Consider the following 26,284-nt stretch of genomic DNA (forward strand, 5'->3'; position numbering starts at 1 on the left):
AAATGAAAGAAGATACATCAAACAAAAGGTAATTTTTTTTCCTTTTCTATATTTCATAAAAGCATTGAATCCGTGCATAAGGGTTTACCACCTTAACAATACATTTAACAAATATATGTAAATAGCCTAATCTCGAGCATGTCCGCGCGAGTATTAACAAAAGGTAATACGTGTACCAAAAAATAGAATACCGATGTTTCTATAGATCTACGCACAATGGACAACAAATAGTAGGTTAAGGTTGAAAAAACAAAAGAGCGCTGCGAAAGTTGTAATCGAAATCAACATCAACATCATTTTCAAATGGCGGAAGCTTGCAAAGGATGTTTGTGCTTTTATGTCGATAAGGAAACTTAAACTAGTCCGCAAATATATATTGACCAGTATGCCTTCCTACTGGCACACCCACACACACACACACACACACACACACACGCACAGGCACGCACACAAATACACTTGTGATTCCCATTTGTATGAAGGCTTCGGCCAAGTGAGCGCGTGCTTCATTCGTTCTCCCTCTGCCTCTAGCTCTCTCTCGCTCTGTCTCTCGCATTTTTTTGGTGTACTCCACAATCGTGGGTTTCGTGGCACTCTCTCGGCCCGTGTCGGCATTCGAAGCACCGCGAAAGCAGAGTCTGGCACAGCCAAGCAAGCACAGGAAAATCCATTTTCCATTTTCCTATCCAGCACAGACAAGGCTCTGAGTTTCGAGCGGCGGACGTCCTTGTCGTGCGTGCGTCGTTTGCTCGCGCTGACGGCGTGTTTCACAGTAGAAGACTATAACAATATCTGACAAAAAAGGAAGAGGAACACTTTGAAACTTTAAGAAATTTCGGAATTGAGAATCCAAGTGCAAGAAAATTAAGTACCAAACGAGAATAATAATCTTGATTGCAAAAACAATTGTGCATACGAGCATTACACATATATTTATATAAATATATATATGCTTTTTTTTTTTTGCAACATACAGCCACATGTATGAAGTGATTTTTTTTCTGTATTTGTTGTAAACAATTTTTTCGGAAGCAAAAGTTGCGCGTGCTGTGCGGCAACGAAGAAAACGAAGAAGGCGAAGGCCGACCCAAGAGAGGACGCTGACAAGGGCAGCGGGGAGTAGTTTGTGCAATTATATGAAAGTACAACGGCATTACGAATACGAAACGAATTAAATATCTCAATAACACAAAAGCCAACTTAAACATAAACAACAGCCAATGTCAATGTGGAAGAAAGGTAAGCAACGAGAAAAGAGAAATATAAATAATATCTACATACTAAGTGTACGAGTGTATGTATATTTTGTACCCTGTGTTTTGTAAGCCCTTTAATGTCTATGTCTATGTGTGTGTGTGTGTGTTTGTGGGTGTGGGTGTGTGTGTGTGTGTGTGTATGATAACATTGGCAATGAAAATGTTGCTCTGAGCCATTTTATTTTCCTATTCATTCACTTTCATTTCATTAATTTTTTTTTAATTCTACTTTTATGCTGCTGCTCAGTTGGCAGTCAAGTCAGTCTAGTGTGTGCTACATGCATACACACGTACACACATAATACACATACATACATACAAACACAGCACACATACATACATACATAATTTATATTGAATAAGCGCTTGTGCCATAGGCAGCTGTTTGGGTCAATGCGAAAGGCAGTGCTTCTGGGCAAATGTTGCTGTTGCTGTTGTTGTTGCTGCTGCTGTTTCTATTGCTCTTGTTTGACCTGGAGCGAGCGCACACACACACACACACACACACACACACACACACACACACACGTGCTCAGCAGCTGGCCGGTTAAGTACACAGATAAACTCCACAATGGCACAGTTAATTGTAAAATAAAATCGTTAACATTTTTTGCTTTCAATTTTTATTTTTTATTCATTTAGATTTGTTTTGTTGTTGTTGTTGTTGTTTAGTTTCAAATTCTGAAAGCTTTTGCTTCTGCTGTTGCTGCTCTAGCTCCCCGTTTTAATGTTGTTGTTTCCCAACAGCGACAAGGTCGACAATTTTTGGCAATGCAGCGCAGGCACGCGCGCTCACACACACACACACACACACGCACACACAGGAACACACACACACATTCACAGACAGACACACCAACTAGTAAGCAGGCAAGAAGCAAAAAAGAATGTAATAAAACGCAAAATGGCGGCGACGTCGACGCAAAAAGGACGAGAAAACAACAAAAACAGCAGGAGCAGTAGCAACGAAAACATAGGAATAACAACAATAACAACAACAACAACACACGCACAGCAACACAGCAAAAAGTAAATGTAGAAATGCTCAAAAATTGTTTTGCGCATTTTGACTTGTGAGCGGCGCGAAAGCAAAAAGTGTGGAACAACTGAGGGGGGAGGCGGGTGGTCTGCTGGCTGGCTGGCTTGCTGGCTGGTTGAGGATGTGTAGGAAAGCGACTAGCTTTTTCTCTTTGCTAACGTTGTAGCTGCTGCTGCCTCTATTGTTGTTGTTGTGCGTTTAGCCATGGCTAAAGCCTACACACAACCACACAACCACACAACCAAACGAACGAACGAACGAGCTAACGAACGAGCACACGCACACAAAGTCATCATCAATTACTTAGCACCAGCCCCGCTCCTCCCTGCAGTTGACGCTTAACCCACAGACTAGCATGCACACAAACACACACACCCATACAATACATACCTACATACCTACATACATACACATGTATGCAAGTCTGTATGCTTGTTTGTATGTGTGTATGTATGTGTAAAAATAAGCACGTCGCGTCCTATCTGCTGTGCCTATCAAAGCTTTTGTGGCACTCTAAACCGCTATGTGTATCCCACTGTGTGTATGTTTGTACAAATGTATGTGTGTGTGTGTGTGTGTGTGTTTTTCAATGTGTATGTGTTGATAACATATATACACGTACAAATGTTTGACGAGCGCCAAGGTGGCATTGTAGTTGCTGTTGCTGTTGCTGTTGCCCATTTAAGTTTATTAGCTTATTTCGGCAGTGTGTTAAAATGGCAATGTAAGGCAAAGTTGCGAGCTAGCTGCACTCCCCCTTTTTAGCCCTTCGATGACCCCCTCACTCCACTCCACACCGATACCGACACCAACACAGACACCAACACAGACACCTACACCCACACTTACACCCACACGATAGTCCCCAATAACTGCCAGAATAGCGAATAGTCTGCAATTTCATCAGCAGTGCCAAAGGCAACCAATAAAAAAATAAATACATACATACTTCTACATATACTATATACATACATACATACATACATATATACATATGTATGTATGTATGTACATACATGCGAGTGCAAGTAGAGAGAATAACAAGAAGTCGAGACTGTTTAGCTGTTTAGTTGCCTTTTTTCGATATCCCTAAATCAACCCTGCTGGATGTGCGGCCAGTTTATAAGCTAATCCACGATATTTACTCAGTGTCGTTTTCCCATGTCACAGTTGAACTCGAACGAGCACTTAAAATTACATTAACTATTACGGATATACAAGTACATATGTTATGTATACACACACACACATATAAGCATGTGGCTCTGGCTAAGGAAACAGTCATTAGTTGCATTCATCTAATTACACTGAACTAAATTGAACATGTATAACACCTTTGATTATACAGTGAGCTATTTACTCGATATCTTGTCTTTAAGCCCTGACTGTCCCTAACATACTATAGTATACAAATTTGACTAGAAATTATTGCAAGCTCAGCATATATTCTATCTACATAACATATGATAATGCGATTCAGTAAGCACTCTATTTTTGTTTATATAGTATATGGTCAATATAGTCAGCAAACATCATTTGGCGGCAGAGTGTGGGATTCATCGAAAATAGTATACAAGTATGCTTCCTTTTCAGCAATCTAGCTAAGTAGGTTGACTATAGTTGTAATGCTTTCCGAATTAAAGGCGCTCATACAGTCAAACAGGTAGATAGGCAGACTTATTGATCTCTCTTTCTTGGTGTTACATAGAGTTCACAATCTACCTACACGTTTTATGGAGCTAAGAGCGTCCTTTTTGTCACTGAGAGAGCTCCACAGTCAAGCGAAAAGAAATTTTATCCTTTCAACTGAAATTCGAAAATTTGCAGTTTCCTAAATAGAAACATTTTCTAACTTTAAGTTCCTTCAAATATTCGTTCCCTTTCTTAAATATAAAACCGTGCACACATTAAAATGAGAAACGGAAGCGCGAATTCAAAATACTTCAAACCCCATTCTATTGACAATGGTACCTCTATTTTAAAATTGTCTTTTGAAAAGGATTTATAGAACGCCATCTACCGGCAAAATGTTCATGAAAAGGGTATCAGTTTAGATCATTTCGCACCCCATTCTGCCAGAGCTAATTATTGGTTTTCGAAATAGCACTGCTTTTCTGTATATAGAAATTCAAAAAGCACCATTTCACCCATACACCATAAAATTAGATATAAGTATGATTAGAAGAGTGCAGAATCAAGAAACTAATGAACCACATCGATGAAAAATTGTACATTTTAAATTAAAAAATTTAAATTAATTTAAAATAAAACTGATTTTTGAAGTCAGAGAAGATTTGAAAATTATGATCAAACACATTATAGATATCAAATTATCGAAAGTCGGTCTGTATTCTAACCTAGACTACTCATTTGTTGACTCAAGTGCAATCGTTACAGATCAGAAATGATGGATATTTTTCAAAAAATGCCGTCTATTTTTATTATAACATTAGAGTTTCTAATGGGAGAAATAATAATACTATTAACAGATAAAAAGTGGAAGACAATTTGGCGTACTTTCCACAGAATCTTTATCCAAATTCACAATCCCTTAATTTTATAATTAAATTATAAATATTGAAGTGTGGCGTAGAAAGCTTTACCAGCTGAAAATTGAGGCATTCTTGAAATACTAGCATTTCCTTTATTCCAGCTAAGACTCAAGACTCCAAGGCTAAACCGTAATTTCATCATTATTCAAGTCAAGTACTCATAAGAACAATTTGGGGGCTTTTCTCCAAACACGCACAAATACACGCACACACACACACACACACGCACACACACACACACACACAATCATCAAGAACAGACAATCTCCGGCTTTTCTGTGTAGTATGATGTAGTTCGCCCCCCTCATTGCTCACTTGACTCGAGGTCCAAGGAATTCCAGCTCGAGCCTTGAGAGGCCCCATCATTTCAGTTGGCCGTGCACAATATGCAATGTTCGCCTAATAAAGAGAACTTGAGCGTGGAGCTGAAGCGAGAGTGAGCGCCTGTGCCATTGGCCGTCGCTTTGTTGGCGGCAATTACCTGGAAGCCAGGCCAAGTGGCTTTCAAATCACTGGGCATGATGATGAACACGGCTGCCATTTTAACTTTCACTTGAATCGTATGCCTTTGGCATTCTAACGAAGCACATGCTTCACATGAAGACTGCTCACGCAATTCCAAGCCCCGGCTGCAGCCGGCGCACAGTGTGACGAAATATGCGGTTTCAAAGCGAGCCGATTCCAAGAATTGTGGTGTGTTTTCGCCATTGTGTTGACAATTGGTAGTTGAACCAAACAAATTATGGAAGCTGAAGACATTAATGAAATGCATATCTATGAGGTTTTATAATTTCAACTGGAAATCTTGTTTGTACAAGTATAATAAAATTTCACAAATACTACTCGTATATACTTGTAGTACGATTTCAAACGCGCTCATAGCGAAAGCAAGACGATTTTGTTCCCTTCCGATTTGAGTTTCATCCGAAATTTAGATGCGATGACAAATTACAAATAAATTACGTGCTGGGGAATGGTGAGGGGAATGTCTATTCAAATGAGAAAAGCTCCTGTTGCCTAGGGCTTAACTATAACTACTACTTGTATATACTATATACTTTTTTTGCCGTTTTTATCTCGATAAATCACAAATTGCTGATTTTTACAACCCTAGAGACTACAATACAGACTCTACATAGTCACCTACACAGACAGACAGAACAGTATGGACCTTACCTTACCAGAACCTTATGGGGCTCTATCTGAAACATAAGTACTTTTGCAGAAACCCAGTCTACACTTTTTTTAATTCTTCAGGTGCAGGGTAAGCCCGTTTGTAGCTCTGAGCTGATACGTAATTTGTTCTTTCCAGCTTATGCGTTAATAGTATTTGAAGCGCTCGTATCAATCAGTTCTATTATACAGTGCTCGAACAGTGTGGCAAATAGCTTTCATTTTTGCAATACTTGCAAAAAATAGTTTCTTCTTACCCTCAAAGATCAAAAAACTATAGATCACAAGAAACACTTGAAATAGAAATCGGAATCGGAATCTGAAAGTATCAGGGAGTTTTAGCAGAAATCATTTTCTGTTTGACTAACACAGCTAATCGAATATTAAATTGATATTAATTTAAAAAAAAAAACGGTGTTTATAAATTAATTTGTAGGTATCTTATGTGTCTAACAACACATGCCATATGTGCGGGAGAGCTTTACATATGTACATACTATATATAATGTACAAGTATATTGGCCTTTTGTCTTCTTGCCTTCAGTTACATAATGCTTTGGGGATTAAATAAAGTAGTTTCAGGCCATTGAGCAACAAATATATTGGTAATGAAATAATACAATGCATATACTAAGTGGTACTTACTTACTTACGTATAAGACAAGTATATTCCCTACTGCTTTGCCTTCGTTTTGAGAGAAAAAGTCTTAAAAGGGCTTAATGCTCTTGACCGAAAAATGCTTTCCAGGACTGCATGTTGAGAGTTGGATTAGAATTAAACATGATGCATTTGCAATAAACGAATTTAAATTGTATGGAACGTGTCTATCATTCCAATGTCTTGGGCTTCCCTATACTTGTACATCAACTATTAGAAGACATTTCCACTCTATACTGCAACAGGACATCTGGACGACTGGCTGGTTTGTGGTCATCAATTTTATTTTATTTTTTGAACTGGCGCCGACAATTCCACAGTGCGATGACGTCTACGTTCAGTTGCAATTACAAGAATGCACAACTGCTGTTATTGTTGTTGTCGTTGTTTCTATCATTGTTGCTGTTGTTGTTGTTCTTGTTGTTGTTGCTTTGGTGCTGTTGGCTTTGTCAGGCGTCTGGAAATTGCGACGCATCTTCTTAACGCTCGTTACTTGCTAAAGCTCAAGCTCAAGGTCAAGCAGCTGACGTCTCAGTTCGTTCTGGCCGTATCTTTGACAAGGTCCTGTCACCTTGTCCTTCTCCTTCACTCTGGGGCTGCGAAGCCCGGCCCGCCACTCGAGCGTAATAAAAATGCCATTGACATTAACGCTGCAATGGAGCGGCTCCTGCGGCTCCTGCAGCTCCTGCGGCTCCTGCGGCTCCCATCTTGGCTCCTCTGCTAGCTCCTGTAGTAGCCTGCTTCTTCACTTAACTGCTGCTGCGGCTGCTTCTGCCATTTTTATAGTTGAGCCTTGTGTTCCTTTTGGTTTTGGTTGTGTTTTATTCTATTTTATTTTATTATTTTCACTTTCGTCATTATTATTTTCATGGAATTCCATTCATTGGCTAAGTGTGTGCGCAACGCAAGCAACACCCACACACCCGACGCCTTTCTTTTGCATTCCTTTGTTTTGTGTTTCCTGCTGCTTCTTTTCTCTGTTCTTTATTTTTGCTCCCCCCTTCATGGGAAATGCAATTCCATGGCACTTGACTTTGGACGACGTCAATGTCGACGTTTTTCCTTCTTTTTTTTTCATCATCTTCTTCTTGTTCCTCGTTTTTTTTTTTCGCCGGTATCCCAATGCGTTGCCATTTGACATTTCCACCGAAATGAAATGCGCCCAAGTGGACCGACAAACGACAAACGACAATCGGTAGCAGCGCAGCGCAACGTGGGCGCGGGCATAGATAGGCATGAGCATGGGCAAGGGCATGGGCAAGGGCATGGGCAAGGGCATAGGCAGGAGCAGGGACGGGGACAGGGGCATAGACATGGTCATGGTTATGGGCATGGGCATGGGCATGGGCATGGACGTGGACGTGGGTGCTGGCGTGCTGGCGTGCCAGTAAATACACCAACAGTAGCAGCGGGAGCTACGCAACTTCAATGGGATTCTTGTGAAAAATTTTTAATTACAAATTGCGCACGCTTGACAATCTCACTCTGCCCCTGCCCCTGCCCCTGCCACTGCCACTGCCCCTGCCCCTACCACTGCCCTTTCCACCACGCCACAACCACTCTTACTTGCATTTAATGAAGCGTCATTTATTATGTTTACCCGGTCGAGCTGAGCTGTAAAAGTTCTGCTACGTATTTATTGCATTCGCATGCAAACAGTAATCGGAAGTCGAGAGTCAGGAGTCAGCAGTCAGCAGTCAGGAGTGGGAGTGGGAGTCGAGACTCGGGATCAACATCAAAGCCTAGCCTTTGTTTATTTATTATGCAAGTACGCCTTCTACCTTCAGATAGGCGCCACATGCTGTCCAAAACAGCCCGAGGAGGGGGCAACAACTGCTTTATTCAACTGCAATTGGATGACATGTTTTCATGCAACTACCCCCCGCAGTTGTTGGGCCTTGGTGCATGAATGTATGAGCGAACTGTCTCGAAAGCTATCTTTGGCTGCGACCCATATGCTCCACAGTCTCAGTCCCTCATCTGCCTTTATGAGTTTTGCAAATGGTGTTGTCCAAGCTGACCCCTCACTGTTATGATCAAATGTAATAACATGATTAAAAAACAAAGAATTCAACACAATTTTCCAGATGTAGAAAGCTATTGGACAGTTGCACTAAACACTTCAAGCCAAAATAATCAAATAGATATTTCCAGAGGGGAACAGGGCTCCCAATGATCACAAATATTCAAAAGTAAAAATTAATAATTAACCATTTGCAACTGTCAGTTGGGGAGTGGGTGCAAGACAATGAAGGGTATGTAGCTTCGGTGCAGCCAAAGATAACATTTCAGATAGCTTTCGTTGCTTTTTTGTTCGTGTCTGTTATCGGCGCAAAATTTATAGACACATGAAAAAGGCCGCTGACATTATTGTGTGCGTAGTTTATGTAAACTTTATTACACATGTGCACATATACGAGTACACATACACACACACACACACACACGCACATGTGTACGAGTATGTCAATGTGCCGCGCCCACAATACGCCCAAATAACTGAACGTGTGTGTAGCTGGCATCGCCTGAGGAGCTGGAGACGGAGCCGAAGCCGGAGCCGACAACGCCAATGCCAATGCCTCATTTTTTATGACCCATTTTACGCTTACACATACGGCCCGTTACGGCTCCGACTCCTCCGGACTGTAGGTCGGCTGCCTGGGCAAATGCGTTTTATTTTTAAAGGCTTATGCTATGCTATGCCAGACCCAGACCCAGGCCGGTGCCACACCCCTCCCCCTCGGCTGTTTAGTTGCTCAGTTCGACACGGTTCCGGGCTTTAGTTTCCTCGCTTGCGTGCCGTCTGTTCATTCATTTTATTTGCTGCACTCACGCCTCCTCTCTATTGTCTATTGCCGTCGTCTATGGCACATAAAACTAACTATAAACAATGGGAATACGCAATATGCTCGACTGCTCTACAGACGTACGTCTTTGTCGGCCATGTCGGGCCTTCCAAGAAATCGCAGCATGTCGTCCACAGCAGTTTCAAAGTTGAGCATTGGGGCGACCTTCAATGGAAATGTGGTAGATATAGAGGGAATGAAAATAAATACAAGTACGTCGATCTTTAAGCTGAAACAAGAAGAGTTGAGCGACCATGAACTGAAGCTATGATGAGCCTGGATCTGAGATCCAGCTCATTCCCTGAAAAAGGCAAAACAACCAATCACCATTTCAGAAATTTAAAAAAGAAACAAAATGTAATATATAGAAATAATTATATTATTCTTTTATTTGTAATTTACTTTTTTCATATTAATAATAGACGGATACGTCAAATTGGAAGAGGACTGTCCTCATTTTAAAGGCGAGACTTCTTTACATGAAATAGAGACTGAGTTTGTGCTGCAAAATCTTTCAATTGGGAGTCAAAGCTTTGTCTGATCAAAGAAATAATGTATCGCAAACGTTTTTTTCAACGTTTTTTTTTTTTTTGCTCCAAATGAATAGCATCAATATAAATGCCGTAACTGCATAAAAGTATCAATAATTAATTTCAAAGCACGGTTCCATTTGACAGGAAATGTGAAGGTTTGTCATTTACGTTGCCTTATGGGGAAGCTAATGGGGAATACATATGTAAATATAATATTAGCAGTACATTGGAAAGTGATAATTAACGCGAAAATAATAAACGCACAACTAGTATGTAATTGACGGCAAACATATTCAATTTGCATTTTTCTGCCCGCTTAAGCTTCTGTTCACACTAAAAACTCGATCGGTGAAAATAACAATCATACACGTCATATTATCCTTTAGCCGCATGTGCATTGAGGGATTTCAATGAGTTACATTTTTAATAAAGTGAAATGTTGCCGAAATAGCCAATCAAAAATGTGTGCGATTCCTGGTACAGCTGTCGGTGCATTTTCAGTTCCCTTTGACAAAAATATTAATAAAAACGAAATTCTTAGAAGCGAGCAGAAGCTTCTGCCAATAATGACAGTATTTGCATGCATGTCGTATGATTTTTAATTTATTTTTGCACATACACTACAAGTACACATGTCCCCGGGGGATAGCCAACTCAATGAATATGAAAAGCGCAGCATTCGGTTTATTACAGTATGGTATTGAGTAATGGCTTATATAGTATAGTAGAACAGTTTCTAGTTACACCCACGCTGCTATTTATTCAAGCGTGTTCGAGTATATCGATGAAGTGAAATTGTTCGGATTTATGGACTACTTAGTCCAAATACAAGTATCAAGAGCATGGGGAGTCGATGCTGAATATTTTATGTAAGCATATGTATGTTCATTTGGAGGCAGCCCCACTGAAGGGTTAACGGGCAATTACTTGTATGTGTTAGCATGAAATATATTAGGCAATTATTCTCCACCGATTTGAACAATAACAACGGCCACAGACATCCCACAATCTACTGCTATACTTATGCCCTGCCCATATGAATGATAACCTAAACCTGGATATGAATACATATGTATGAGTATATATCTCAGTCCGAATCAGAATTTGAATGCGAATGCATAAATGTGTGTATTTGTTTGTTGATAAGCGGCCGCCAGCCACTGCCGCCGATGTTGCTATTATTGTTTATCTTTTGTTTCTGTGCGTGTACCACTTATATACTATACTCGCACTCGTACCTAAGTATATATATGTATGTCTGTATTAGAGATGGGCACGGGCCGGCTATTTTCGGCCCGACACGACACGGCCACGAAATTAACTTTTAGAAACACGCACGCGCACGCACGACGAAAATTTTTCTTAACACGGCCCAACACGGCCCAACACGAACTTTTTATATATTAAATATAAAAATTAAAAAAAAAATATATATATATATAAACATTACAAATTTTTATTCAGAAAGATTATCTTATCAATATTTGAGCTAAGAAGCCGAGTACGTCGCTCATTTAAAATATGTCCAGAAGTGGAAAAAACTCGTTCGCTTGTTGCAGAGCTGACAGGGATATTGAGTATATGCCTTGATAATTGCCGTAGCATTTTACATTTTGTTGTTTTTTTCCAGAATGTTAGCACACAAATTCCTGGATCAACTACACTACTTATATAGTCATCTATTTCAATATCCCATTCAATATACCATTCTTGACCTGTCCAATTTAATTTTTTTTTTGAATTATTAGTGTCCAAAAATTCAGAAAAGTCGTGTTGACTATTGGGTGCTTTGTTTTCTGATTTTAGTGTTCTTTCGTGTTTCCTCGTGCGTGTTTTGTCGTGCCTTTTTGGCTCAACACGAACACGCACGGCCACGCACGGCCACGCACGAAATCGGAACTTACAACACGAACACGCGGGCCCACGCGTGGCACGAAGTGCCACGACAAAAAACACGGCCCGTGCCCAACTCTAGTCTGTATGTATGTATGTATCTGCCATATGTAGAGTATGTGCTCGCATTCGTACATGGGGAATTGTTTTCATATACAAAGTATATGTATACACAACTTACAGAAACACACATGCATATGCATGTTTGTTTGTTTGTTTGTATAAGTCGTCGGCCTGCTGATGCCTGACTGCCTGACTGGTTGACTGCCTGACTGGTTGACTGGGTGACTGCTTGACTGCTTGACTGACTCACTGACGATTGCCCGAATGTTTGAATGCCCGCCCCCATCGGTCTCTGTTCAACTGATTCGCTTTGTTTATATGGAATTGGCGCATTTTGCGTAATTACTCAGACGGCACATGATCGCTCTTGGCCTGGGATGGGCCGAGAAGAAAAAGCCAAGTTAAAATGTACAAGTGTGTGTGCATTATTTATAAAACTGTTGTGTTTCGACGGCAACAGATGTAAGGATCGTAAATGTTATTATTTAACTCGAGTTCCTCAATTTAATACAACACTGGAACGTTGCTCTTACATCGCATATTCATAAATAAAAACTAAAGTAATGGCTCTTACAATATTTACAAAGCGACCGCAACAAATAACATATGGGGCCAACTATTTTTTTGATGAATAGACGCCTAAACGGCCTAGAAATCATCCCCACATCCCCTAATCACAATTGCGTAAACTGAAATATATTTGACAATAGTTGCGGAATTAGGGACATTTAATGTTGCTTAAGGCATTACGACTATGAAATGCTTACTCCCCCCTCCATTTAACATTCATGTCTAAGCTGCATCAGAGCCTAAGTATTCACAATTGGAAAACTAATTGAAGCGAAATGCATTTGAGGGACTTCTAGAGTGGTCAGCATTTCTATTTAAAAGCCTTTGACGTAAGCGAAGCAGTGCTTATATTGAATAATATCGACGTAACTTGCAAACAAACAAATATATATTAGTGCGGCCTACGCTGCGAATGCGCAATATCAGCAAAATCAGGAGGCCCTAAGTTTGCTATTCACTGACTATGATGATGTCCATGTTCCCAGGAATTGCAATCAAAAAGTGGACTTACTTCAATTTACAAACAAATTTCAAATTTCTACGAATTGACATTCAAATGACTGCCTCTGGCCACTCAATGCAATATGCAGGACAGGGCCTTCTACGAGCACTATACTATACACTATACATACAAGTACATACATATATGAATAAGCTGTGTATGTTTGTTGTACGGTTGCCGCGCGTGGGTTTCTTTTCCATAACTAATTGCGAGCTTCAACATGAATGAAATAACGGATGCGTGTGCATTGTTGGTGTAATTAGTTGACCATAAAAGAGAACACAGAACACTTATGTGACGACCGACAAAGCCGCACATCCTTGGAGCCCCGTCACCCAGTCACCCACCACCTATCTTGGTGGCCTCTGCACTCTGTTGAATGTGTTTCGATGCATACAGCCTGCATATTAAGTAATGCCGATTATTACGTCAAACTCCTGCTCCTAATCAGGTGCACAGGTTGAACTTAAGGCGCATTCAATGGCAGCCCACGTAGCCGCATATCAGGAAATCCCCATATTCGCATACCTAGTACCTATGGATGGATGGAAACGCCGTCACCCACCCACATGCTCGCCACTCACTGCTCACTGCTCGCTGCATGCTGCATAGCATTTGATGCCGCTGCCGCTGCCGCTGCTGTTGCCTGGGCTTCTGGGGCTACCTACGTCAACATCAGTATCATTATCCACACTCATGTCCATATCCATATCCATATCCACATCAACGTCACCATCACCATCACCGTCAGCGTCACCGTCAGCGTCACCGTCAATGTTGAGCCGCTGTCTCAGTCGCTGCTTCGCCCGTCGGCGTTGCTGGCTCGTTCGCTGACGGGAGCCGCAACAACCGCTTTGGCATTTTTCATTATTAAAATATTTGCGCTTGTTTATGCGCATTTTGCGAGAAAACTCGCAAAAGGTAAAATGCGCTTCTGCAGCTTAGCCATCAGACCCCTTTCGCCCACCCTCCCGCTCCCTGGGAAGGCAGCCTGGCAGGCTGGCAGGCTGGCAGGCACGCACGCAAGTACGCAGGCGGACAAGTAAATATTAAAGCTGATGTCCAGGAGCTTTTGCGTAGACAAACAGGAAAAAGGACGCACAGCACAGTGGGATGGAATGCAATAATATACATACATATTTACGAAATTGCCCCAATAGCTAGCTCCAATCTCACTTGCAATTCCATTCCCTCCATTTAACTTTTTAGTTTTTTTTTTGAAATAAATAATTTAGCCAATGGGCTCACAATTTCTACAACATGCCCGATTTAACATTGATACATACATATGTATATAAAATGAGAATCGGGGTATTTTATATATTCAATAATATTTTGATCAGTTTATCTGAACCTCACTTTTACCAATGCTTTTGCAAAAGTGTGTTAAATTAATTTCATTATTAGGTGATTGCCAATTAAGTGTCAAGCACTTCATAATACTAAGTTCAAGTGTTGGAAAATACATTTTGGTTGATGAAGAATTTAAAAATTCCCAATTCGTATTACTGTAATTTGAAATTACTTCTTTGGCGAAACTGGAATACTTGTACATATGAACTTCCAAAGTTCTTTTAGAAAGTATCTTAGAAATGTGTGCAAGAGGAAAAAGGCGTGGCAGGCCCAATCTAATCAATGAATCCGTCGATACGAAGCCCGATTGCTTTGAAACCACAACAGCTAGCCAACCTAGCTTGTCTTATCCATAAGCAGATCAGGTTTATTAAAACTATAAAGGAGGCTGTCAAATCGATTCTAAAATCATTCGCCTAAAGTTTCGTTCGTTTCCGCGAGTTGAACATTCTAGTTGAGCTTAAGCCTTAAGAAGTGTTTCTGCTTTGCGGGAGCGGAAACATCTGACAAGGTGTAAATTATATTTCAGCGAGCGAGCATATTCGAGGAATGCGGCGAAGCGAGATTCCCTCAAACCAAAACCAATTACTTATGGCACGCTATTATTATTATTATCATCGGTAGTCACTGAAGTACAACTTCTGTGCTATTCCTCCCACTGTTTGCTGCACTTCCATTACTTATTGCGATTTACTTATTCTTGTTGTTGTTGTTGTTGTTGCTGCTGTTGCTGTTGTTATTGTTGTTGTTGTTGTGGCAGAGCTACCACGGCGCTCGGTGAGTCCCACAACTTTAGCATGCATCTAAAAATAGCAAGCAAAGTGCACGCATCGCAAAAACTGCAAAGCTTCAAAAAGCTGCGTAGGATTTGCCTGGGCTTTGGTTAAGGGCTTGGGAATGGGCGTGGCAAGGGTGGAGGCGTTGGGTATGGCATGGGCATGGGCATGGGCATGGGCATGGGCATGGGCATGGGCATGGGCATGGGCATGGGCATGGGCATGGGTAAGAGACAGCCACGGCCATAATGTTGAACATATAGCGGCATGTGCTCCGACATTTTGCTGATGGTGGGCTGGCGGCCAATCGAAGAAACATTTTCCAAGTTATTTCTGTTGTTTGATACCCAAGTATGGGGAGGCGGTGCGTTGGCTTTGGCTTCGGCTTCGGCTTTGGCTTGGAAAATTCTGGGGCATCGTTAATGCCACTCTTTGGACGCTTCATGGTCGCTGGATGAACGGGACTATCGCGGTTGTGGGCGCTTTGTGGTTGCCACGTTCACTGCATGCGATGCTTGATGCAAAGACAGCTTTTGCACAATGAATGGATTCAATTACATTTAGTATCCAAATATAGAGCTGGCAACAACAACAACAACAACAAAAGACCCCACGTAAAAGCGAAGAAAATGTGAAGGGATTAAAAGAGAAACGTCATCAGTGCTATGGAACTTTCAGCTAAAAGTAATCCCTTTCAATTCAGTTCCACTACTCGGTGGAAATTGAAAAGAAGACCTCCAGGGATAACAATTAGCGTAAGTGCAGTTAATTATTAGGTCGAATTTCATTAAATTTATTCACACACACACAGCTTGTGTTGGATAGTGGCAGCTAAAATGGTATTAGCCCATACTACAAGTATACTCCCCTATAGTCCCCTTGCTGTCTACCACACATTGGCCAACAGGTTGTCCTGCCTGTAGATCTCTGCACTGATATGTCTCCCAACTTTGAGTTTCAATCGTATCTTAGTATTCTTAAATTTTATTGATCTGCCCATTTTTAAGCAGTGTTGTGTTGCCTTGTGTTGCTGATGTTAACAAAAAGAAATATTGAGTTAAATTTATGATTGACTACATATGAGGAGACTTTAAATTTGTACCATTTCGTGTTTTTTGTTTTCTTATGTTGCTGGAAACTTCTGAATTTTGATTATCCACGACGGGTTTTTAGAAAGGTTATTATCTTCGTCTCTTGTGATACATTTCAGTTTCTTCGGGGCTTGGCTTTCGGTGCCTTTGTGACCTTGCAAATCGAGTTTCTTCTCAGAACTTTCTTCTTCGCCGCCTCGGCAGTTGGTTTGCTTTTCTTAGCTTTCTTAGCTTTCTTTGGTTTCGTGGTGCGTCTTTTGGGCGCTTTCTTGCTCATCACACGTCGTTTTAGAGGTGGTGGCTTCTTACGATTCTGTGGCGGCTTTTTCGATTTAATACACCCATGTTTTGGCATTGGAGAGGGCGGGCGTGGCGGCCATTTCCTGCGCCATACGTAAGCTGGGCTTGGGTTTTGGTCTAGGCTTCTGTCATTCTCTTTAATGGTAACTTTTCTTTTATCACAAGCTTGTGTGGTTGTGTCGCCTGATTGAGCTAGTTGAACTTTTCCAATTGACTCTTCGTCTGGTGATTGCACGAATTTTCCCCGGACAGGTTTACGCTTAGGCTTGGCCTTGCGTTGTGTCTGTGAATATTTTATTATCCCATTACATGATCGATGATCACACTGTCGATTGAATACCACTGTTGTTTCTTTCCACTTACCTTTAAGTTAACCTCAGGTTCGCCCTCATGCTGTTCCACCTCGCTATCCACGCTGGCTTTTACGCTACTACTAACGCTGTACTCAGACATTTCTACAGAAAAAAAATGAGGAAAAATATAAAATTTCAACAAAGTCGATGTGGACCGTTTTACTAATTGAATCGGTTTTGAAGTTTAAACAAAAGTCTATGTGTTTTAAACATTTTCTACAATTAAGAGTTAACGTGAAGCTGTGTAGGATCTTCTGCTATCGATTTGTTTGTTATTCTTAATCTGTGTTCATTTTTGTTCATTTTCTTATCATTAACATATGGCTCTAATCAAATATATGTATATAGCAACTGTGTCTTTTTAAAATCGAAAAATATTGATTTGTGAACTGGCAAGAATAACGTATTGGTTGGACCATTTCCATTCAAAGTGGAAAAGGCCTTTCATCATAGACAGTGCTTTGAAATATAATAATATAACATCATTATATGTTGAGATGTCAGAGAACTAAAGAACTTGAGAGAGGACATATTAAAAGGTGCTAGAAGTTGCATCACATAGAAAGTTCGCATACGATGTTGATAAGATGTTTCTGAATTCCGTTTAAACACTCACCGAATCCATTGCAACCATCATACATACATACAGACATAATACATATATTTTGAGATTAAAGAGTATACACAATAAAGTGGGTTGACAAAGGAGCGCAAAGAGGATAAGCTGCAGAGGAACGGTAATGAAAATGAACTTCTGTCTAATTGAAAAGTACAAAATGGGATTGGCTGTCGTTGCCCGCTGCTGTTGTTGTTCTTCTTGTTGTAATTGTTGTCGTTGTTGTCGTTGTTGTTATTGTTGTTGAGCACCTGAGCAATGCTCTGAGTGAATCAATGCATTAACAAATGAATCATTGATACGGCATTCAGTCAGTTAGTTAGTCAGCCACCCAAACGCCACATCAAAAGCTAATGCTAAACCTAAGCAAGAGCAAAAGCAGAAGCAAAAGCAAGAGTGGCGGCACCAGTTCAAAGCGCCAACGTGGCGCATACTTAATAAGCATAGCGGGGTAAAAAGGTGGCCCGAAAAACAGCCATCACAGGCAGGCAACAGCCATGGCAATGGCAACAACGCAAGACCAAATGAAATGGAGAAAAGCAACGGAGAAATGAAAATTGCAAATCAAATATCAAATATGCAGGCGTTTGATATCGAGAAAAGACTAAGAAAAGACCTAGTCGAGATGGCTGTCAGGCATAAATTAGCGCTCGTGTGGAACTTGGGAGCAACTGTGGGGGGCAGTAGTGGGAATGTGCGAGTATGGTGCGAGCATGGAGTGAATGGGTTAAGAATGAAGAATGTCTGGGCTGCCAGCCAGTTGAGTAGGCATACTTTAATTATTTTACATTGCTGTTGCTCTTGCTCTTGTTGTTGTTGTTGCTGTTGTTGTTGCGTTTCGCAATTTCTAATTATTTATTTTGCGGAACTTAATAATTTCGACTCGACGCGGCCAACGAAATCGTTGAAAGTACAGGGGCAGAAAGAACAGCACATAATACAAACAGAAAGCAATTGAAATGATCTGGCAAAAGTTGCGACCGAAAGGAATTTGAAAGAGAGGAGGTGGGCGGCAGCAAGTGGGGAGGGGACGTTTCGCCTGGTGCTGCCAGTTGGCTGTATATACGCCCCAATATTTTATTTATTTATTTAACGGTCATCGCACGAAAAGCAAAAACACAAAAAGAGCTACAAAATAGAAAATCGAAAATCGACAACACAAAATTGAAAAGCGATGGCAGCGTTGGCGATGACGACGCGGCACAGTTGTCCAAAACTAGATATTATTTGCATAACACCTTCAACAAGCATCTGTATAGTCGACCGAAGCGACTTAATCAACTGAGGCTAATTTGTAGGGGTAGCTTACCTACGATTCGAACTAATTTCATTGTATTTATTTATTTATTTAGTGCTAGCTTAAAGTTAAAAACTTACAGCTAACAGGGTTTGAATAGCTACCAGGATCTTAAGCTATTACAATCAATGAAAGAGTATGTACAAGTAATTAAAAATATATATAATATATGCATATTTCTGTAATATCATTAAAATATATTCAAAAGAAATTCTTTCTTAAAGATATTAAATCAAAATATTAACATGAAGGTAAATTGCTTAGTTTGATGAACTAAACTGTGATTTCAAATTAGAATGATTGGCAATTGGCGCACCTCAGCACTGTATTTGCTCATTTGATTGTGGAATATTTTTTAAATGTCGACCACTGTGCGTGGGCAGCGTTTTTACATTTTACGAACGGCGAACATTTTCGCGGCGTTGACTGTTCATTTCATTTTCTTGTTTTTTTCCCTCATCTGCTCTTTTATTGTTTTTCACAACTTTGCTTTGGAGTTGCTCAGTGGTGTGTGTGTGTGTGTGCTTGTGTGTGTGTGCTTGTGTGTGTGTGTGAGTGTAGAGCAGCAGCTGCTGGCAAATCAAAAGCACTTGCAAACAAACTCTCTCCCGACCAGCCTGGCAAGGGGCAAGGGGGGGAAAAAAGGCTTACAAGCATAGAAGAGAAATAAACAACAACATAAATGCGGCAGCAGTAGCAAAAGCAACAACAACAACAACAAAAACAACAAAGAGCAGCTGTCAGCGCCGAAATACACTTCCAAGTATGTACAAGTACTATGTATGTAGGTGTGTTGGTAGGAATGCTCGCACATATTTAAGCAGCACATAATGGGGGAAATAGCTTTAAAGAACTTAGGCGGAGTAATTATGAAATATTGTATTATTGCCAGACCACCAAAAAGTTTCGCAAAACTTTACAAATTGTTCGATACAAAAAAGGGATTAAATCAATGAATTTTCTCAAGTATAAGTACAAATAATAAAATGTAATAAAATATTAAAGGTATCCAGTGGGCCTGGCTAATTTAATTTCCTATACTAATACGTTTTCAACTGATTAACTATAAACATAAAGATAGTACCGTGGGTGTTACTTCACAAACTGATGAGTTAGATGTCACTCCGACGGCCTAACGTCTGATTCATTCCAATAGGCACACAATTGTTTTGTTCTTGCCATTGCCTGATGTATTATTTCCCCAATTTATTGACTGGGTCTTCAGTGGAATTTCCCTTGTTGCTAATTTTAGCCCACAAATGTGAAAACACACAGTCAACGATGGTACTAACTGCCAAATATGTCTGATTTCTTGCAAAGCATATTCTTTGGAAAACAAACTAAGCTACTCGTGAACAATGAAAATTTTACAGATGAGTTTTTGGTTATTAGAAGAGCTCTTAGCTGGAATAGTGCCTAAAATAAAGGTAAATTGCTTCTTTTTCTTCCGTATTTAATGGTAGATTTCAAGAAGAGAACGAGAATTTGGCCAAATATAGATCAAGTCAGTTGCATTCGGATGTGCAGAGAGTGAACAAATTTTTGTGAACGTTTGGGGATGCCCCAGATTTTGTAATCATTGTTGTTTATGTTTTGAATTTCAAATTCCATCTGTGGTTTCTTGCTGATGCAGTAGATGACGGTTTCAAAGTCCTTCATCTGCCAGTTCGTTTTCCCATTTACATGTAATATCTCGCCATTTAGTCACAGCGGGGCTTGGCTTTTGGCGCTTTTTTGGCTCTGCAGATTGGCTTGCGCTTTTGGGCCTTCTTCTTCGCCGTCTTGGTGATTGGCTTACATTTCGGAGCTTTGTTCGGTTTCGTTGGGCGGCAGCTTTTTTTCACCGCACGTCGACGCTTTGGCGGTGTTAGTTTCTTTCTACGGTTTGGTGGAGCCTTTTTCGATTTAACACATCCATGTTTTGGCTTGCCTAGACTCGCACAAGTTGGTTGCGGCTTCTTCTTGATGCATCCGGATGCTGATCGTAACATTTTTCCCAGGCCTTTTATTTTTGTCATGATCCCACCTCTTAGCTCTTTCCAAACTAATTCCTTTGATTCCTCCGATGAAACCGTTTCTGTAGGTCCTTCTGCCAATTCTTCATCCGTTGTGTCACCGGCTATTTCACGGATGCGCCTAGATCTAGAATTACTCTGCGTGGGTAGATAGAGATGAAGAGGCATAACCGCTTTAAGTTTTAGGCAGCAACGTCGTTACCACTTGCCTTAGTGTTTAACTCGCTTCTGTTACTGCTATTCTCCATATCGCTCCCATCACTGAAGCCTGTGCTGCTCAAGAGCGAGCAAGCCGACATCGTTGTGATGAAAAATAAAAATAAATTAATGAAATTCCGTAAAAAATATTAAACAAACTCGATGTTGGGCGCTTCAAAGCCTTTGTGTAACTGAATAACTGAAAGTATAAAAGTATGTATCTGAGCCCTTCGATATGAAGCCTAAAACAATGACTACGTGTTTAGTCTCTCACATATTTTGCAAAGTGTCACCTATAGTGTATTTCTATTTGTCAATCGCACATTATTCAAGTCATAGAGAAGAGGCTCGGAACGGACCGCATTTATCCGAAATATAATGAGGGGGGAAAAGCCCTAAAGTGACTTGTCAGGGCGTTCAAGAAAAGCCGATCTTATTTCATTACGATTGGCGAAAGGCACAAAATCGAAGATTTGAAAAAGCATGTGCACACAATGGAAGAAATTCTTTCAGTTCTGGCCATTAGAGTTCATCTTTTTCATCAGGGATACGGCACTTGCCGCAGATTCCAGTGCTAGCGAACTTACTTAGCTCATTACTTATATAGATACATGCTTTATTAATATAACAATCGCTTCTATCAGTTGCGAGGTATATACCGGTTTTGTTATGTTGTTGCTAAGGTTTGATTTTATTGTATTTATTGTATATATTCAAATATTCCAGGATTTTTAATGCTAAGAAATATTTTAAAAAGCCCTTCAAAGCAACAAAATGTAGAGAACGCTGCGTTGGCGAGTTTAAGCGAGAGTGGACTGTTATTGGATCTTGAGTGTTTGACAATAATAGGCTTGATATAGAGGTGGAGAGTGATTTAACAATGGGTTACCTATATTTTGAAAAACTATCATCATGAGCTTAAGAATATCTGAGGCTGGATTTTGTATCAGGCGCTCTTTCTTAGATGATTTAGGATTTAAGTTGGGAATTCAGATTAATTAGCGGGATTGATTGATTTTCATTTTCGCAAGGGATTAAATGACATGAATGCATAATCCAATCGACAGTCATGGAACAGTGAATGATGAAAGCAAGTGGGCCTGGATGCTGCGTCGCATTAATTGCCTAAAGCTGCGTTTAAAGTTGCTGCGAATTATGCAAAGCCACTTGGCTGCTCATCTGCGTACACAATGCATGTGTGTGTGTGTGTGTGTGTGTGTGTGTGTGTGTGTGTGGGTTGGGTGGGGGAGGGAGGGGCTGTCTGTATACTAATGACAATGCCAATGTCAAGCAGCTGGCAGCCAAAACAATGAGCAATTGATGGCCATGGCCGCTGGCTGCATTTCGCGTCTCCCATTGTCAGAACTGGAAGCGCAAAGCTCGAATCCCGAAAGTCGAAAGTAGAAAGTCGCGTGGGTGGAGCGCGTGTCGCGCTTTCAAAGAGCCAAATGGCATGGCGTACATATACTTTTGAATTCAGTAATTAGTTTTTGCATTTCAAGCACATTGTTTAACACCCACAACACTATTCTGCGCCAGCACTTGCAAGGCATTCGATTCTGAAAGTCAGCCTTTCGATCGTTGGCGTGATTTTTGCTAATTACCAAGTGGGTGAGCAAATGTTCGGTACCCTGTTTACTGTATACTTATGTATATATATATCATAGACGTGTATATACACGTCTAAGTGTATGCTGCATTTATGAATAATTGTATGTAATGTGGGGTGTGCGTGAACTTATTGGCAAGAAAACAGCTTGTACGCTGGCAGGCTGGCTGGCAGGCAGGCAGAAAAAGCGACGTCAATGGCACGTAAACGCATGTTGTAATCTGAATTAAGTCAGCTTGTTAGCCAACACCAAACAGCAATTGCATCGTTTGAATATTATTATAATTGGAACTAAGCCACAGAACTAGAAGACTCCACTTTAGTAAAACCAATATGTAGTAAATAAACGCCTCCCCTACGGCGGAAGAACAAAACGCCTGTTAAGATTTTTCTGTTTTCTCTTCGCTATCTATCTAAATATTTGAACAATGTTGTTACAGTAAAGCAATTAAAATTTGAAATGAAATGCATATTTTCTAAAACGATCGAGCCTTGTTATAAAAACTCTTTCATTCACAACATTAGCATTCATAGCATTCCCCTTTCCTTATTGATTTTTTTAAATGTAGTTTGAATTCTGCGTTAAGTAACTGATAACCTGATACTTCTTACATATGTAAGAACTTTAGTATATTCGCCATTTATATTCTGCAAATTTGTATTGACTTCAGCACTTTGGCTCGCTCAGTAGCTCAGATGTTCTCTGTCCTCTTCTAATGTTTGTTCTCTCTCTCTCTCTCTTTCTTTGGCTCTGCCTGTCTTTGCAGGAACTGAAATAAAAGTTTAATTGCAACACTGTAGAGCAAAGCAAACAGCAAACGCAAAATTCGCAAAAGTTGACGGAGAAGAGGCGCAAAAGAAAGTACGAAAAGACAATAAAACCAGCTAAAGAAACAACAAAAAAAAAGCAGTGGAAAAATAAATACGAAAAGAAGCCACAAGCAAAGAAACGACGAGTAAGGAAAATTTGTGCTGCGGAGGCAGCAACTTTAGCAACAAATCAAAAACACTCACTACACGCACACACACACACGCGCGCACACACACACACATACACTGGGCCCACACACAAGCACACATACAGAGAGAAATAAAATGTGCGCTGGCATTTATGCGAAAAAATAAAGTGGAAACGAAAACAACAACAAAAATGCAAGAGAGTCAAGGCGCAGAAAATTAATAAACTTTTGCTAACTGTAACGGCAAATGAACAACAGCAACAACAACAGCAACAACGACGAGAGTCAGCAAAAGGGAGAGCAACAACTACAGCAACAACAACAACACGAGCAGCAACAACAGAATTAACAGTCAAAAGGAAACCTCCTTTGCAAGCGGAAACTCATTTGCCAACAGTTTGAAACCAACATCCGGCATTGCGACGACGCTGACGTTAGCGCCGACAATTCCCTCTCGCTCGCGCTCTCTGTCTCTCTCTCTCTCTCTCTCTCTCTCTGTCTCGCTCGTTCTCTTACTCAGAGAAGACCCAGGACGTGAAAAAAGTAGAGAAATAGAAAAATAGGAGCAGAAATATACAAAAAGGCAATAAAATAAAAAGAAATACCAAAGCTGTGCGCAACATTCAAACGAAAAATTGTCGCAAAATTAAAAGCTAACAAATTAATTAAGGCCGAGGAACGAGCTCCGAGCACCGAGAACCAAGAACCAAGCAGCGACAGGAAGCGCGCAGTTAGCTGCGCTGAAAATTTACAGTTATCGCCACTGGCCTGTGTGTATGTGTGTGCTCATGGGTGTTAACTTATTTTCGCATTTGCGTTGTTGTGACAAAATTCAAAGCATAACGACAGGCGCTACATATTATTACTGAGGCGCAGGAATTTCCATACAATTTCACACGCACAACAACAACAACTACAACAGCAACAACAACAACAACAGGAGCAACGATAACAGCGCATAAACTTGTATTTGGATATTGCCAACAGCAGCAAAAACAAAAACAAAAGCAAAAAAGAAACAATTTTAGCTTGAACTGGGCAGAAGGAAAAGCGGGGAAAGCGTCAGCAAATCGTAACGAAAAACGACGGCAACAACATCTGCATACGCGCTCACGTTCGGAATCTCGAATTCACGTTGCTTTTACCCCCTTTCTTCAAAAAAGCCCCCTTCACTTTTCAGTCCACGTCAATATCAAATATTCAAAAGTGGCGCTTTGTCTTTTTTTTTGCGCGCCACGCCAATACAGCGACACATACATACATACATCCAAACATACATACATACACACATACATACATACGCACAAGCGTAGACACACACGCTCAAACAAAAGCGCACACTCCTAGTGGGAAGGAAGCGTCGAACGAAGGAACAACGGCATCGTCCAGCGGCCTGTCACAACTTCAGAACTCTAGTTTAACGTCTGTGTGTGTGCGTGTGCATGTGTGTGTGTGCGTGTATGTGTGCGCACGTGCCAGTGCATGCTCAGAGTCTATTGCAATAAAAGGGCTCCCTTCCGGAAACACTCACTTCACCATCCAAAGCAAGAAGCTACAATTTTAGCAACAGTTTCAAGCTGGACTTCGAGAACAAATAAAGTGCGATCGACCAAGAATTCTAGGGGTAAGTTAAACTTAGTATTATAATATCGTATGTATAATTGCTGAAGGATAGCAAAAGGCGCGCTATTTTTCGACATAAACTAAATCGAATGAAGTTTTAAAATTCTGGTTCTATGAAGCTCCGAAAACGGTGATCCTTACAAATTTATAAGTGGATGATAGCTTGGCATAGAAGAAAAATTGCACATTTGATACAAATTCGAATGAATATACACAATATTCGGTTATACAACTTTCTAAAGTGCAGAAACATTCGTAAAAATATACGAAATCATTAATTTGGAGTCTACTCTTACTTTCAAGAATTACTAAAGCCTGTTAAGTATTTAGGAAGCAGCATATGTGGGTATAAAATTGCAGAATTTTGTGAGAATTACAAATCACAGGCCTGAAATGAATTCAACCTCACTGGCGACCCCAAATCTCTGGCAGCTCTGACGCATCCCGCTGATGATATCATTTCACTTACAAGAACTGCCTGCACTCATCATCAGTTCGCTGGCCGCTCACAGTCGCCATTCATAGTCGCAAGTCAAGTCAAGTCGAGTCGAGTCGAGTCGAGCTGGGTCGAGGCGAGTCGAGTCGAGTCAAGTCATTGCACAGCCGCTGTCGGTGATGTGCGTTCAACAGTGCGTATGCGTAATAATCAGCTAATTGCTTTTGCATGGAAGTCAACTGGGCTTGGCAGCCAGAAGCGAAGTGGCAGCAAGGGGGAAGGCAAGGCAAATTGGGTCGAGCTTAAAATAAAAAATAAAAACATAAAACAAATGAAGGAAGAATGAAAGCAAGAAAGGAGGAAATTGCATGGCCATAAATGCATTTAAATCGCTGTCAGCGACGGCAGTGCACAATTGCTTGCTTGATCGATTGATTGATTGATTGATTGCATGATTGATTGTTCAATTGATTGCCTTGAATTCAATTATTGTCTTTATGGTCGTGTGTGCTCTCTTCATGTGGCCGTCCACAACAGTGGCAGCTCGATTGCGGCCGAGACTGCGGTCTTACT

The 26,284-nt window shown here is 40.7% G+C and overlaps 2 protein-coding genes and 1 long non-coding RNA gene across 3 annotated transcripts in view; 1 reads left to right on the plus strand and 2 right to left on the minus strand.

The window, feature by feature from the left end:
- Positions 1–1,058: 1,058 nt before the first annotated feature.
- LOC115629591 overlaps positions 1,059–26,284 on the plus strand; it is a 55,695-nt gene continuing 30,469 nt past the window's right edge. The window contains exons 1-2 of the long non-coding RNA XR_003995934.1: positions 1,059–1,239; positions 23,461–25,276. This is a non-coding gene — a long non-coding RNA (uncharacterized LOC115629591). The remainder of the gene's footprint in view (positions 1,240–23,460; positions 25,277–26,284) is intronic.
- Positions 16,179–17,124, minus strand: LOC115629588 (histone H1.0-B-like). Its single transcript, XM_030526080.1, has 2 exons — positions 16,969–17,124; positions 16,179–16,888 (listed from the first exon to the last, which is right to left on the minus strand). Exons 1-2 carry the CDS (start codon positions 17,056–17,058, stop codon positions 16,421–16,423), a joined length of 558 nt encoding a protein of 185 aa, XP_030381940.1. The 5' UTR covers positions 17,059–17,124; the 3' UTR covers positions 16,179–16,420.
- LOC115629590 lies at positions 20,308–21,246 on the minus strand. Its single transcript, XM_030526081.1, has 2 exons — positions 21,096–21,246; positions 20,308–21,024 (listed from the first exon to the last, which is right to left on the minus strand). The coding sequence occupies exons 1-2, from the start codon at positions 21,183–21,185 to the stop codon at positions 20,572–20,574; spliced, it is 543 nt and encodes a 180-aa protein (XP_030381941.1). The 5' UTR covers positions 21,186–21,246; the 3' UTR covers positions 20,308–20,571.

This window comes from Scaptodrosophila lebanonensis, unplaced genomic scaffold (genome assembly GCF_003285725.1).
Source record: "Scaptodrosophila lebanonensis strain 11010-0011.00,11010-0021.00 unplaced genomic scaffold, SlebRS2 tig00000159-arrow-arrow-pilon, whole genome shotgun sequence".
Taxonomy (NCBI): Eukaryota; Metazoa; Arthropoda; class Insecta; order Diptera; family Drosophilidae; genus Scaptodrosophila; species Scaptodrosophila lebanonensis.